This window comes from Pteropus alecto, unplaced genomic scaffold (assembly GCF_000325575.1).
Source record: "Pteropus alecto unplaced genomic scaffold, ASM32557v1 scaffold11, whole genome shotgun sequence".
NCBI classification, from domain to species: Eukaryota; Metazoa; Chordata; class Mammalia; order Chiroptera; family Pteropodidae; genus Pteropus; species Pteropus alecto.
This window is the reverse complement of record NW_006431956.1, coordinates 14,201,482-14,214,059: the sequence shown is the minus strand read 5'-3', so window position 1 is coordinate 14,214,059 and position 12,578 is coordinate 14,201,482. Positions and strand designations below refer to the sequence as shown.

General features: G+C 39.0%; 1 protein-coding gene across 2 annotated transcripts in view; it reads left to right on the top strand.

The window, feature by feature from the left end:
* ARHGAP21 (Rho GTPase activating protein 21) overlaps positions 1 to 12,578 on the top strand; it is a 119,172-nt gene that overhangs the window by 1,652 nt on the left and 104,942 nt on the right. For both annotated transcript variants that reach the window (XM_015585642.2, XM_015585643.1), the window contains one exon: positions 942 to 1,384. In XM_015585642.2, the coding sequence (XP_015441128.1) occupies positions 1,307 to 1,384 (78 nt within the window). In that variant the 5' untranslated portion in view covers positions 942 to 1,306. Of the gene's footprint in view, positions 1 to 941; positions 1,385 to 12,578 lie in introns of those variants that run through there.

Below are 12,578 nucleotides of genomic sequence, written 5' to 3'. Positions count from 1 at the left end.
GAAGGGTGAGCCCCTAGCTTTTTGTCTTTCCCCCTGGGCTCCCCACACCATTTTTCAAAGTGCATGTTTTAGGCCGCCCTTCTCAGGAGATCCAGATCACCGACCCGCCTCTGGAAGGGGCGGGGGAAATCGGGGTAGGTGGGTGGTGGTTTTCTTTTTTCTATTTTATTTTTTTCCCTAGGTGGCCACAGGGAAAGGGAAAGATAGTGTCGAGTGGTAGTTTGGGGAGCCGCAACTAAATAAAAGTTGCTTGGGCTTCGGCTTCATTTAGGTGGCTCGGGAATCATGCCCCAGGGAGGGAGCTGCGCCCAAGTCCCTCCCGGCCCCGCGCCGTCCCCACCCAGCTCCGCCGCGGGCCAAGGAAAACAGACGCCTCCTCGGGGACACCGGCCGGGGCGCAAGGGCAGGCTGCGGGCGCCCGGAGCTGCTCAGCCGGCGCTGGCCGCGTCCGAGGCTGGCTTTTTGTTTTTATTTTGGGGGTGGGTGGGAAGGGAGCGAGGAGGGTTTTCAAAAAGTATTATCCCATTTCAGTCTCGTGGAAAGAAAACTTCCCTTAAGTGTACGTATCCGGGTGATGCGGAAGAACAGACGCGCTCCTCTTCTGCCCAGAAAATGCATTAACTAAATGCACTTGAAAAGGGAATGGTTTTTCTTGGAGGTTGCAAAACAGCCAGGCGTGTTTGACGCGACCATCGTGCAGTTCCGATGTTTCTTTTTTCTTGATTTATAGCTTTCTCTTTTCTGTCTTGTCTTGTCTGTCTCTGTCTGTATGTCTTTTCTTTTGTACTGGAGGCTTATTCCATCTTTCATGCTTGTGGTTCTTCGGTATGGACCAAATCATCTTTCTAGGTGTAGGAAGCGCGCACTTGGGCTAGACTTGTGGGCAAGGCTAAGGTCAGCGTCTGGAGAAAGTTCATGCCCTTTAACTTTTCCCTGTTCAGGAGCGATCTCGTTGGGAGCTGACGCTCGAGCCTTCACGACCCATTCAGATTCCTCTTGGACTCGCGAGGAAGGGGACTGCTTTCTGCATTCAGCCTCACTAGCTGCCAAGGAGACCTGTCTTTGTTTTTTGAAGTCTCTAGAAATGGACGAAGACGGTGCAGTCAGCTGAAGTCCGAAGAAATCATCAGGGCATTTTGCAGGGGTTTTATAAAAACATTCCTTCCGTGGCACGTTATTTGTCTGGCCAGCCCTGCCCCTCCTCGGAGCCTCGTGTGGAATTCTTCCCTTTTTGCTGTGTGGCGGCATTTCTACCCCCCAATGTGGACTCCAAAGGGGTGGTCCCTTCTTTGTAATTTGAAATGAAATGATGGCCACGCGTCGGACTGGTCTGCCGGAGGGAGATGGTGACACGCTCAAGGCCCGGGTGTCCCCTGCCTGTGAGGTAAGCACAGAGGCAGTATCTCCGGCCCCCTGTGGCGTGCGTGCATGCGTGTGTGTGTGTGTGTGTGTGTGTGTGTGTGTGTGTGTGTGTGTAGGTGGGGGGGGTGTCCTCTCAGTGGGGAGTCACTTTATACCGGCCTAAGAAGAGGCTTTGGGGGGCTTTGACCTGGTTGGTGGGAGCACCCCATCCTGACTACTAGCAAGGTGAAGCCTCGCCCATTTTGTTTCCAGGAACTGCCAGTGGTTCTTTTGCAAGAATGTTTCCTCACTTTGAAATGTCCCCAACTTGGTCACCTCTGAGCAGGGAATTCTTCCATTTCAGGAGGTTGGGAATACCGAAAGTCTGTTTTCCTTCAGTCTCCATCCTCCAGTATTCTTGGAGTCGGGCTGGTAAGGGGTGGCTTTGTGCATTTCGGATGTGCACACCCAAGGTTTCTTCTCGAGGTGATGGCAGCTGGTGTGCTTGTTGCACCTTGACCTTAGTCTCTCTTTGACACACCCATGGGTGTCCTAGCTGCTGCTCTGCTTTGGGCAAAAAAAAAAAAAAAAAAAGTCTTTTCCCATGGCGAGGTTAAGCATAGCCTTGGAAAACTACAGAGATGTAATTCCAATTTCCTGAAAAATCTGCCTTTACTGTTCTTTTATGTAAGCTGTTTCACTGCTCAGAAGTCCGGTGAGCTGCTCTGGGGTGTCAGGTGGCTTGCACTGACTTCAGATCAGCAGTTTTGGAAGGCCCTAGAAGATTTTAAGCCAGACTTCCTGAAATTTTTTTGAGCAAACAGGACAGAAATCATAGAAAATCCATTGATTCATGTCATGACACCCAAATGCCTTGTTGCCTCTCGTATCGTTTTTTCTCCTTGTGTTTGGAGTTTACTTCTATAACAACTATATCGTGTTTAGTGTGTCGTCGATGGTATTTGTAATTTGCTCACTAAATGTACTGAGTTTTGTTATCCATATAAACTTTACTTTTGAGATGCTTATATTTTGGTTCAAAGATTGAAGGTTACTTTAGGTAGCAGTAACATCTCCAAATGAGGCTGCACTTACATTCATTTTGTGCCTCATGTTAAATCTGAACTTAATGGTGATTGAAACAAAGTCTAGTTCTAAACGTGTGTTTTGGCATTTTAATAAAAATGAATCCAAAGTTACGTTTTTGATTGTTAAGTATCCAGAGAAAATTGCATCATGCTTACCTCATAGCAGATTAGAAAGTATGCGGAAAAGAGGGGGGTAGGTACAGTACAATTTATTAGAACTATAGGTTTACAGTTAGAATCAGTGTTTTACTTCTTGACACCTGTAAACACCTGCTTGCAGGTAAAAAAAAACGTGATTAAATGTAACACCACAATCCTCTGATCATGGTAAACCATAATCACTCCTTTGGAAGGCCTACCTACAACTTGGTGATTGCTTAATGTGTATTGTAGTTACATAATGATATGTATCTTGGTCCTAAAGCTTTATTTGTCACCGTTCTGGGAACACTTTAATTAGCATCCATTTGCATTATATTCTCAAGAACTAATGTTATTTGAATTTTTTTTTTTTTTTGTCACTTAAGAGATGTCCTGAAACCGAGAATTTGTAATAGACACATCTTGTCCTTGGCTTACAAGGCAGTGTTTCCGGTTGCAAACTTGGCTTTTATTAACAATGACAGTTATGTATTTTTTTAAGGGCTGTGAAATTTGTTTTCATTTGAACCTTACTGCTGGCATGGCCATATTCTAGTTTGGAAACCAAGAAAATGCTATTGCCTGTATTTTGCTCATATGAAGACTATATACACACTTGAGTTTGTGTTAGACCATGAAATTTTTTTTTTTTTTTAATATAGGTAGTTTGCTTGGATTGTATGTGGAATAGAAATAAAGAGGCTCTATGCTGTCAGACACTTTAAAATCTCAGAATGAGGCATGAGGGGAATTTCTTCAATTATTGTCTTTGTTTAGTTATCTGTTGTTGATGCTTCTAATGCATATTAAATCTTATGAATATTTATTAGTAATACAAAGAGAGTTGCCACAGGAATACTTTGGGTATCAACTTTAGATTGATAGATCTATCTAAGCCTTTGAACACTGCACTTAATTTTTGTGCATAATTCTATTAGAAGTATTACATTCTAGAGTAGTGCCGTCATTCTTTTAAAAAATTTAAAAACCAATAACTTCCTAAATGTATCATGTTTGAATAATACATTTGTGTTTTTACCTAATGAAGAGATGAGCATATATGTCATAATATTAATGCTGTTAATCAGCCAGAAAACAACTTTGTAGAACAGAAGAAATCCATGTAGTGACTTAATAGGAGTCTGTTTTATGCCTTATCTAATTACCTACCTCCACCTTCTATGAATTAGGTCTGTTGCTTTGTTGAAAAATAATCAGAAATTTCTTGTTCATCTTAAGAATTAGAATCTAATTGTGCTGATAAATGAATAATTGTAGACACCACCCTCTGAGAATATATTGGAAGGTTAAAAAAACGAACAATAAAAATCCTTCAAATAAAGAATTGTGACAATCCAGTAGAATAGATCTTGGCATTATACAGCAGGGCGTCATATTGTGACAAATTTAGATACTTTGCACCCTTAAAGATGTATTTTTCAAAATTGGTTTCACTTACTTGAGCCAGATAAGTGTTGCGTGTGTGTGTGTGTGTGTGTGTGTGTGAGTGTGTGTGTGTTCTGATCTGTGAAGTGCTCTGACATCTACCCTTGAGTAATTTACCTCACAAAATCACTTTGTATAGACTGAATCCTCTGATATTCTCCTGTTTACTTACCATATAGTATTCATGCTTTTAGGTTCAACTTGCTTTTGCTTTATTCTTTTAGCCAAAGGTGAAAAAATTTTCCTCAGTTTTACAGACTACGTTTCCCTTTTCTAACATTTATTTCACTTTTTATCTGAAGTTTATAGTGTTGTCCAAGTGTTTAGCACTTTTACTATTATTAAAACACACATATTTACTAATGATAATTACCTTATTTCATCTTTTGCTTATTCACCTAGGATAAGATTATCCTATGACTAGAATATATTATAGCTGATGAAAAATATTAGTTGGTTGATTTTGGAATGTGTAAATAATAAAATAAGGTATTTTTCTGTACGCGAATTCATATGAAAATTCATAATTAGCTCTTTTTTCTTGATATACACTATACACTTTGCTTTTATCCCAGAATCCCTTGTTCCTTCTCAGGCTCTCTCTCCCTCCATATCTCTCCCTTTCACTCTTTCTTTTTTTTTAGGATTCTTCCTTCTCTGCTGCTCCTTTCATGTTGGTTTTAACCAGAGCCAGGCCTTCCCATTCCTCTATTCTTTTTTTTTTTTTCCTCTCACTTTCTGGGTTTTATTTTACACTTTCCCATGGCTTTAATCTACATGCCTGTGATTCCAAATTTACAACTCTATTGCAGATTGTATAGCTGATCTCTAGACCTTTATAGCCAATTGTCTCTTTACCATTTTTTTTGGATCGCCCACAGGCATTTCAGACTCAAGAAATTCTCCCCCTCCCCCTACCAGCAACCTTCCCCTCTTCCTGTGTTGCTTCTTCTAGCGAGTAGTACCACTATCTCTTCATTTGCCCAGGTCAAAAACTAGGTTATCATCTCTGGCTCGTTTCTCTCCTCCTTCCTCCAATCCAAAGTCCTGTTGAGTCCACATTCCAAATCCCACTGCCATTACCTGAGTTCAGATCAGCAGCAGCTCAGTGGTGAACCCCTGGCCAGGCTTCCTAACTAGTTTTCCAGTCACCCAGCCTTGTCCCCTTCCTGCTCTCTGTCCATGTCGTAGAGTGCTCCTCCTGCAATAGAAAGCTGATCATTGCATTCCCTTGCATAAAACAATTTTCTGGCTCTCCATTGCCTTGGGAATAAAGCTCAAACTCTTGAGGAGTCTTAAAGGACAGTGATAGCCCATATCCTGCTCATCTGTTTCCTCTTTCTCTGCATCCTATACGGAACTGCTTTCAGCTCCCCTGGAGCATCACTGTGTCTCTTCACTTGAGCTCCTTATAAATGGCCCTTACAAATGCAGTTTTCCTCCACCCTTCCTTCAGTCTCCCCACCTCCACCTCCACCTCCACCTCCACCCTGCTATGGCTGATTTTTACTCACCCTTCTGATCTTTGCTTCAACATTATTTTCCCAGGAAAGCCTTCACTGACCCTCCAAGACTGAATTAGCTGCCCTAGTGCATTATCCCCAAACACCCTGTACCTTATTGGGAATAGCACTTAAACGTTTATTTGTCTGTGTTCTCCTGGATTACAAGCTCCATAAGGACAGGGACCATGTATTTCTACAGCGTGTGGCACATAGTAGGTGCTCAATAAATATTTGTTGACTGAACGAATGGATATGCAGGAAAGGCCTTAATTTTAAATAAATGTTCACTTAGATTCCTGTGCACTACTCTTGGTTACCCTCCTGCCTCAGTGTCCCTCCTTCTCAGTCTCTGAAGCGTCCTCAGCTTCCTGACCTGCTAAATTTTCAGATGCTTCAGGGCTCAGATTGACCTTCTTTCCCTCTTGTTGAACTCAGTTTCATGGTTTTCAAAATCAGGCATAAACTGATAATTCATCCATATATATATATATACACACACACACACACACACACACACACACACACACACATAAATGTGTGTGTGTGTGTATATTTCCAACCTAACCTATCCTTTGAATTCAGATTCCTATATCCAGCTGACCTGACCAGTCATGCTCCACCTGGATATTAAATAGGCATATCCAAAACCAGATTCCTGATTGTCCACATCCACTCCCCCGGCTCACCTTCCCAGTTTGCTCCTTCTACCCTTGTCCTCATCTTAAACCATAATAATCCCACCCTCCCAGGCCAGGCATCTGGGAGTGATCTTTGATCTCTCTTTCTTTTCTCAGACCTGACGTGCAAATCTGATTGACTGGTCTCTCAGCTTCAGTCCCACCCAGCCTAGACTCCGTTCTCCACCCAGTAATCAGAGTGGACCTTTTATACAACAGATCAGGTCACCCCTTTGCTCACATTCCTCTAATGGATTCTCGTTTCTCTCGGGATGAAAGCCGAAGTTCTGACAGGGGCCTACAAAGCCCTGAACAACCCTCCGCTATCCCTGATCTCACCCCCCGGTGCTCTCACCCTCCTCACTCCATACTAGCCATTTTGGACTCTTGCTCTTGTGCCTACACGCCGTACATGCCATTCCCCAGAGCCTTCCCACATGCAGCCCTGTCCTTGGAGTACTCGTCCCCCGAGGTGTCCTCACAGCTTGCTTCCTTCTCTGCTTCAGATTTTGCTTAGAGCTCACCTGCTGAGTGAAGCCTTTGCTGACCATTCTGTTCATTGACCACCTTTCCCCTGCTCTTATGAGAAGACCTGCCTTCCTTCCTTGCTTTATTTTTCTCCCTGTCACTTGATCTCCATCTGACATGCTTATCCCCATTTTGCTTATTTATTTGGACAGATAATGTATCTAGAATGCATTAAGTGCAGTTTGTCTGTTTTGTTCACATTGTGTTTCTTATGCCCAGAAGAGTACTTAGCAAGTTGTAGGCCCTCAGATATGAAGACTAAGAATCATTCTAAAATATTATTGAGTTTGCATCTAGATAAGGAATATATGAATACTTAATTTAGATTATACAAAAATGTGTAGAGTATGAAGTGTATGTTCTTCCTTAAACCCTCATTTCTGTTAAAACTGCCTCTAACAATTTTGGAGCCTTTTTTCTTTGCATGTTTCTTACCTTTGGGAAGCTGGTAACCAGGTAACAGTAACCAAGGCAGTGTGTAGTACAAACGTATGAAATAATTTTTACTAAGAGGTAAGATAATAGTAATTAACAGACTAGTGGATGGGGAATCAGATTGATGGAGAAACTATAGAAAGATAATACATTTGTATCGATAGTGGGTTTTTTTTTTTTCTTAAAATGAATGGCTAGCATATGAGTGTTCCTTATTAAATTTTTTATTTTTTAAATATAAACTTCATAGTAAGCTAAAAATGATCACAACATTGACTCTGACAAAATGTAATGATTGTTAATTATGGATGTTGAGAATTTCGGGATTATGTCATTTTCGTATTTTTTCTTTTTTGTTTAATTCCAAAACTACAATAAAAATACACCATTTACAGATTTTAAAAATAGGTAATTTTTTTTTACCAGTCTGGTGAAAATCTGGTTTGTAGAAGTAATGATGCTTAAAACAATGCTTAAAACACTTTTGAAAAGGATACACGCTACTAAAAACAATACTTAAACATTTTCTTAAAAGCATATGTTTTCTTCAGTGGAGGTCTAGGATTTATTCTGGGCCAGTTCTAGTACAATATAATATAACACTATCATTAAACATTTTTTTTTACTGGCATTTAATTTTAAACGTGTATTCATTCCTTCATGTACCTGAATCTGTCAGAATACCATTGAATGTCAAAAGCTTTATGCTGCAAGTAAAGATATAAGACAGAGTCTGTTGGAATTAAGAAGAACAGCAGTGCCAGCAGCAGGTATCATTAAATGCCATTTCAGCAGAAGTCTGGGTTTGAATGTATGGAGTGGGACCTATCACTAGGTAAGGGCCATCAATAAAATGAGTCCCCAGGTCCAAAGGAAATTTCTCCATGCATTGTTAGTGTTCCAAAGCATTCATTTCTTCCAAGTTAAACATGTGATGAAGTCCTTGTTCCTTGATTATGTAATCTCTGATCCTTTCTTCATTTCTTTGGTTATGACCAGGCCAAATAGTCTAGTACAGAAGTGAGATTCAGTTTCTTTTGTTCTTTGCTTTGTGAAGAGACCTGTCATCTTATTATGTTTAACAATATGCCGATTTAAGTATGAGCACTGCTAGTGTTGATAAAGATGCACAGATGCTGTTATTGAAAGCAGTTATTTTCTGTTGCAGAAAGACCATATGGTAGGCACTTGTTTTTCTTTCTGGTTGATGTGATTAGATTAGTAAAACGAAAGGTTGGTTATTGGACTTAAAGATTGTCTGAGTATTTATCTAATTTTAATTGACCATAAGGAATTAAATATGCTAAAATATTAAGAGCCTTCTGTATATTCTGTTGGTTTGAAGTAGGAAGACATCTTCACTCAAAAGCTCAACTTTGGATCGCTTCCACCAAAAATAGTTTTTTAGTTTAGGTTGTCATATTAAAAATAATGAGTATTGTGCAAATTATTTCACAATAAAATCTGGAAGATTGCCTTTTGCACCTCTAAAATAATCTGAAAGAGAAATGGATATACTGTACTGTAATTGAAGAAACTCAATATGATGAAAATTGTTTTTTGTAAGTCCTCTTTTTTCTAGTCATTAATATGTAAAAAAATCCACTGTGTAGATTTGTGACTAAGAGGTAGATTTAGAACCCAAATTTAATATTTCTGAATATTCATCTATTATCGGGAAAATTTTTAGACAGACCAGAACTATTACTATCAAAAAAAAAAAACAAAAACGGCAGGTTGAAGTTTATTTACTTTTCCTTAGGCAGACTCACTGCTGTTGCGTTTTCTATTTGATATTGGCATGTTCTTGATTCAGAATTGGTTGCTTATTGCCTTTTCCCCTTGTCGCCCATCTCTGTCCTTAAGAGATATGTGGGCATTTGTGAGTAATGATGTGTGTGCAGTGTTGCTTCTGATCCCACACTTTCTTTTTCCTCCTTATATAATCTAGTGAAGACATAGTCTGTTGACTTCTCTTTGTTCACTGCAATATGCTCTTATATGCTTAAGAACATTTTGATTTTCTCCTGACAGTGTGGAGTGTATCCTTAAATATCAGTAGCTAGAATGATTACATTTCTATTGGATATGTCTTAGCTACTATGATCTTGAGATATCTAGACATCTTTAATCCCCAGTATTTTCCTAATAAATAAGGATTCTGTGTTTAAAAGAACTTGTATTAGCTTGATCAATGCAACCTACTTTCTCTGGGTTCTGCATATTGGCTTCTGGGAACTTATTTCATACCCAGTGAATGTGAGAAGAGGTATTTGCTCTGGACACCCAGTTTCAATCAGATCTTTTTCATAATGCTTTTAGGAAACTATTTCCAATTTATTTTTTCTTCATTTAATAATATAAGCACCCTTCTTTGCCCATAAGGAGGATGGAGATCGATCAATCTATCTCTCTTTACAAAATTGATGAGATATATATCATTGATCAATTTTGTAAAAGGATGAAAGAAGAAACTCTTAAAACACTGTACAGAGATATTTTCAAAGATTGTAATTTGGAAAAGATTAATTTTGTATGCTTTGAAGGGCAGAACTAGGATGGGTGGATAGATAGGCATGTCCTTCGCAGAGGCAGGACGACCTTCGGTTAGGGGATTACAGTGTGGATGCTTGCTTCCGTAGGACTTTAAGTCGAGCAAATCTGGGTGATCATTAGAATCAGAATCACTTGGACAATTTTTAAAACTATAGATTCTTGTCCCCACAGTGAAGCTAAGGAATCAGAACAGAATCTCTGGGAGTGCGACCCCAAAATCTTAACTTTAAAAAAGGTCCCCTGGTGACCTTCCAAGTTTAAGAACAACAGAACTAAATGACATTCCTAGCTCCTCCCAAAGTTTAAATTCTTATAGTACCCTGATTTTGGAATTCTTCTGACCAAATTCAAATCAGTATAAAGAAAACAGGCAAAAATATGAAGAGAAAATTTAAATGATCTTGTATGAACCAAGATCAAAATTATTTTCTTCTATTTGTAATCAGATATGTCTCTACACATCATTAGTTTTCCAGATAATATCCTTTTCAAATAAAATAAATTTTATGTCAAAAGAGCACCTTAAAATTGAAGTGGTAGGTGTTCCACCTTTTTGTATCTATGTTATACTTTAATCGAGAGTTAAAAATTTTAAAGCGATAGAACTCTTTGGTTATAATGAAGTAATTGTTACTTTTTAGCTGTATTATAAAAGTAATTGTTTCATATCACTTTATGCAAATAAGGTAAAGTAATTTCTCTTGTGGATCTCATCATTATTTGTTCATATTAACTATCAAGAATAGGAAAAGTTATAATGGAAGAAAAAAAATATATTGCTCTTTACCTGAGTACACATTGTGAAGTTTCAGAAGTCGTTCTAACATAAATAATAATAAATTAATCATTAACAAAAGAATTCTCTCTGCACAACCTTCTTCTTTTAACACCAGCAACTCTTCTGTCTGTTCACTGAATCAGTCTTGTCTTTCAGTCTCACTGATTATGAGAGGCATTGGCTAAGACAATGCAAATACAATGTAAACTAATTACAGAGTCCGACTACCAGTTCTGCAATAAAAGCAGGATTTCTTGACGTCAGTGAGAGTGATGTTGGAGAAGGAGCAAAGCTACTAACAAAGAGGATCTGGCAGAGGGAGACCAGCGAACAAATGAAGAAAACATAATCAAGGTCGATAGGCATCTTGAAAGAGAATGATTTGAATTTGGAGGATTAAGTGAAGCTTTTGAGAAAACCAATGTCCTTGAATGTGATTGCATGTATGGGGATGTGTTTCTTTTCTTCTGGGAAGCGATGTTTGGTTTGGACCCCAGTGATGGTGCCACTAAGAGTTAATAGAAAATGCTAGCTTCTCCTGTTGGCTTTGAAATAAAGCTGTTTAAACAGATGTACGGGAGGAGCTTCTTGAAAGGTTCTACTGTTATAATAGTTTTTAGATGCCCAAATATTTCAGAGTTCTGAATATGTTAGATGCCTTGGTTTATATTTTTTTAAATTCCTTTATTGAGGTCTGATTGACATGTAAAGAGCTATACATATTTAATGTATAAAACTCTTTATGAGTTTGGGATAAAGTATATACCTACGAAACCATCCCTACCTCAAGACCATAAACATATCCAGCACCTCCCAGGGTTTCGTCCTGCCCTCTTTATTGTTACTGTTTGTTGTTATTGTTATTATTTTATGGTAAACACACAACATAAGATCTATGCCCTTAGCGGATTTTAAGTATACAATATGGTGGTGTTAGCTATAGGCACTATGCTGTATAGTAGGTCTCCAGAACTCATTAGTCTTGTAGAACTGAAACTTTGTACCCTTTGACCATCACCTCTCCAATTCCCTCACTCCTCCTTAGCTCCTGGCAATGTACTCTCTCTGCTTCCATGAGTTTGACTATTTTAGATTACACATATAAGTTAAATCTTAGAGTATTTTGTCTCTCTGTGTCTGGCCGATTTCATTTAGCATAACGCCTTCCAGGTCCATCTATGTTGTTACAAATGGCAGGATTTCCTTCTTTTTTAAGGCCGAATAATATTCTCTTCAGGGTCCTGATTTCGATTCCTCTGTCTAAGTACCCAGAAGTGGGATTGCTTGATCATATGATAGTTCTGTTTTTTATTTTTGAGGAACCTCTATGTAATGGCTGCAACCAGTTTATGTTCCCACTAACAGTGTGCCCGGGGTTGCCTTTTCTCCACATCTTCGCTAGCACTTACTGTCTTTTGGTTGTTAATAATAGCCATTCTAAGAGGGTGAGGTAATATGTCATCATGGTTTTGGTTTGCATTTCCTAGATGATTAGTGAGGTTGAGCACTTTCTTGTATAACTGTCGGTCAACTGTCTTCTTTGTAGAAATGTCTATTAGGGTCTTTGACCATTTTTAAATCGTGTTATTTATTTATTTGTTTGTTTATTAGCTGCCTTCATTTCTGACTCTCACTAGTCTTTGCTGTCTAAAAGCACTAACCGTGCGGTAGCCAAATGTGCAGTAGATTAAAAATCCTACAAGTAGGAATAGTTACAATTACACTATGGACTCAGTGGGGGAGAAAGACCGTAACACTACAGTCTCCTGGGGGTGGTGTGAGCCCACAAGATTTCCCAGCTTAGGATATTGAGAGACTCTCATAGCTTGTGGCCCCTAGAACTTCATTGCTCTAGCCAAGGCATGATGCGCATTCTCTTTATTTTAGGAGAAGAACTTGGAAAAGATCACTTTTTTCCCGGTGTTTAATCCTTGTCTACTATTGCTACTCTTGGCTGCCTTTTTATTTGACTACCGTCATCTTTTTATCTAACTTTTGAACAAGTTACTGAAACATTGTGTTTGGATTAAGTGGGATCTCTAGGAAAAAGGTAGGCAGATATTTAATATATATATTTAACATA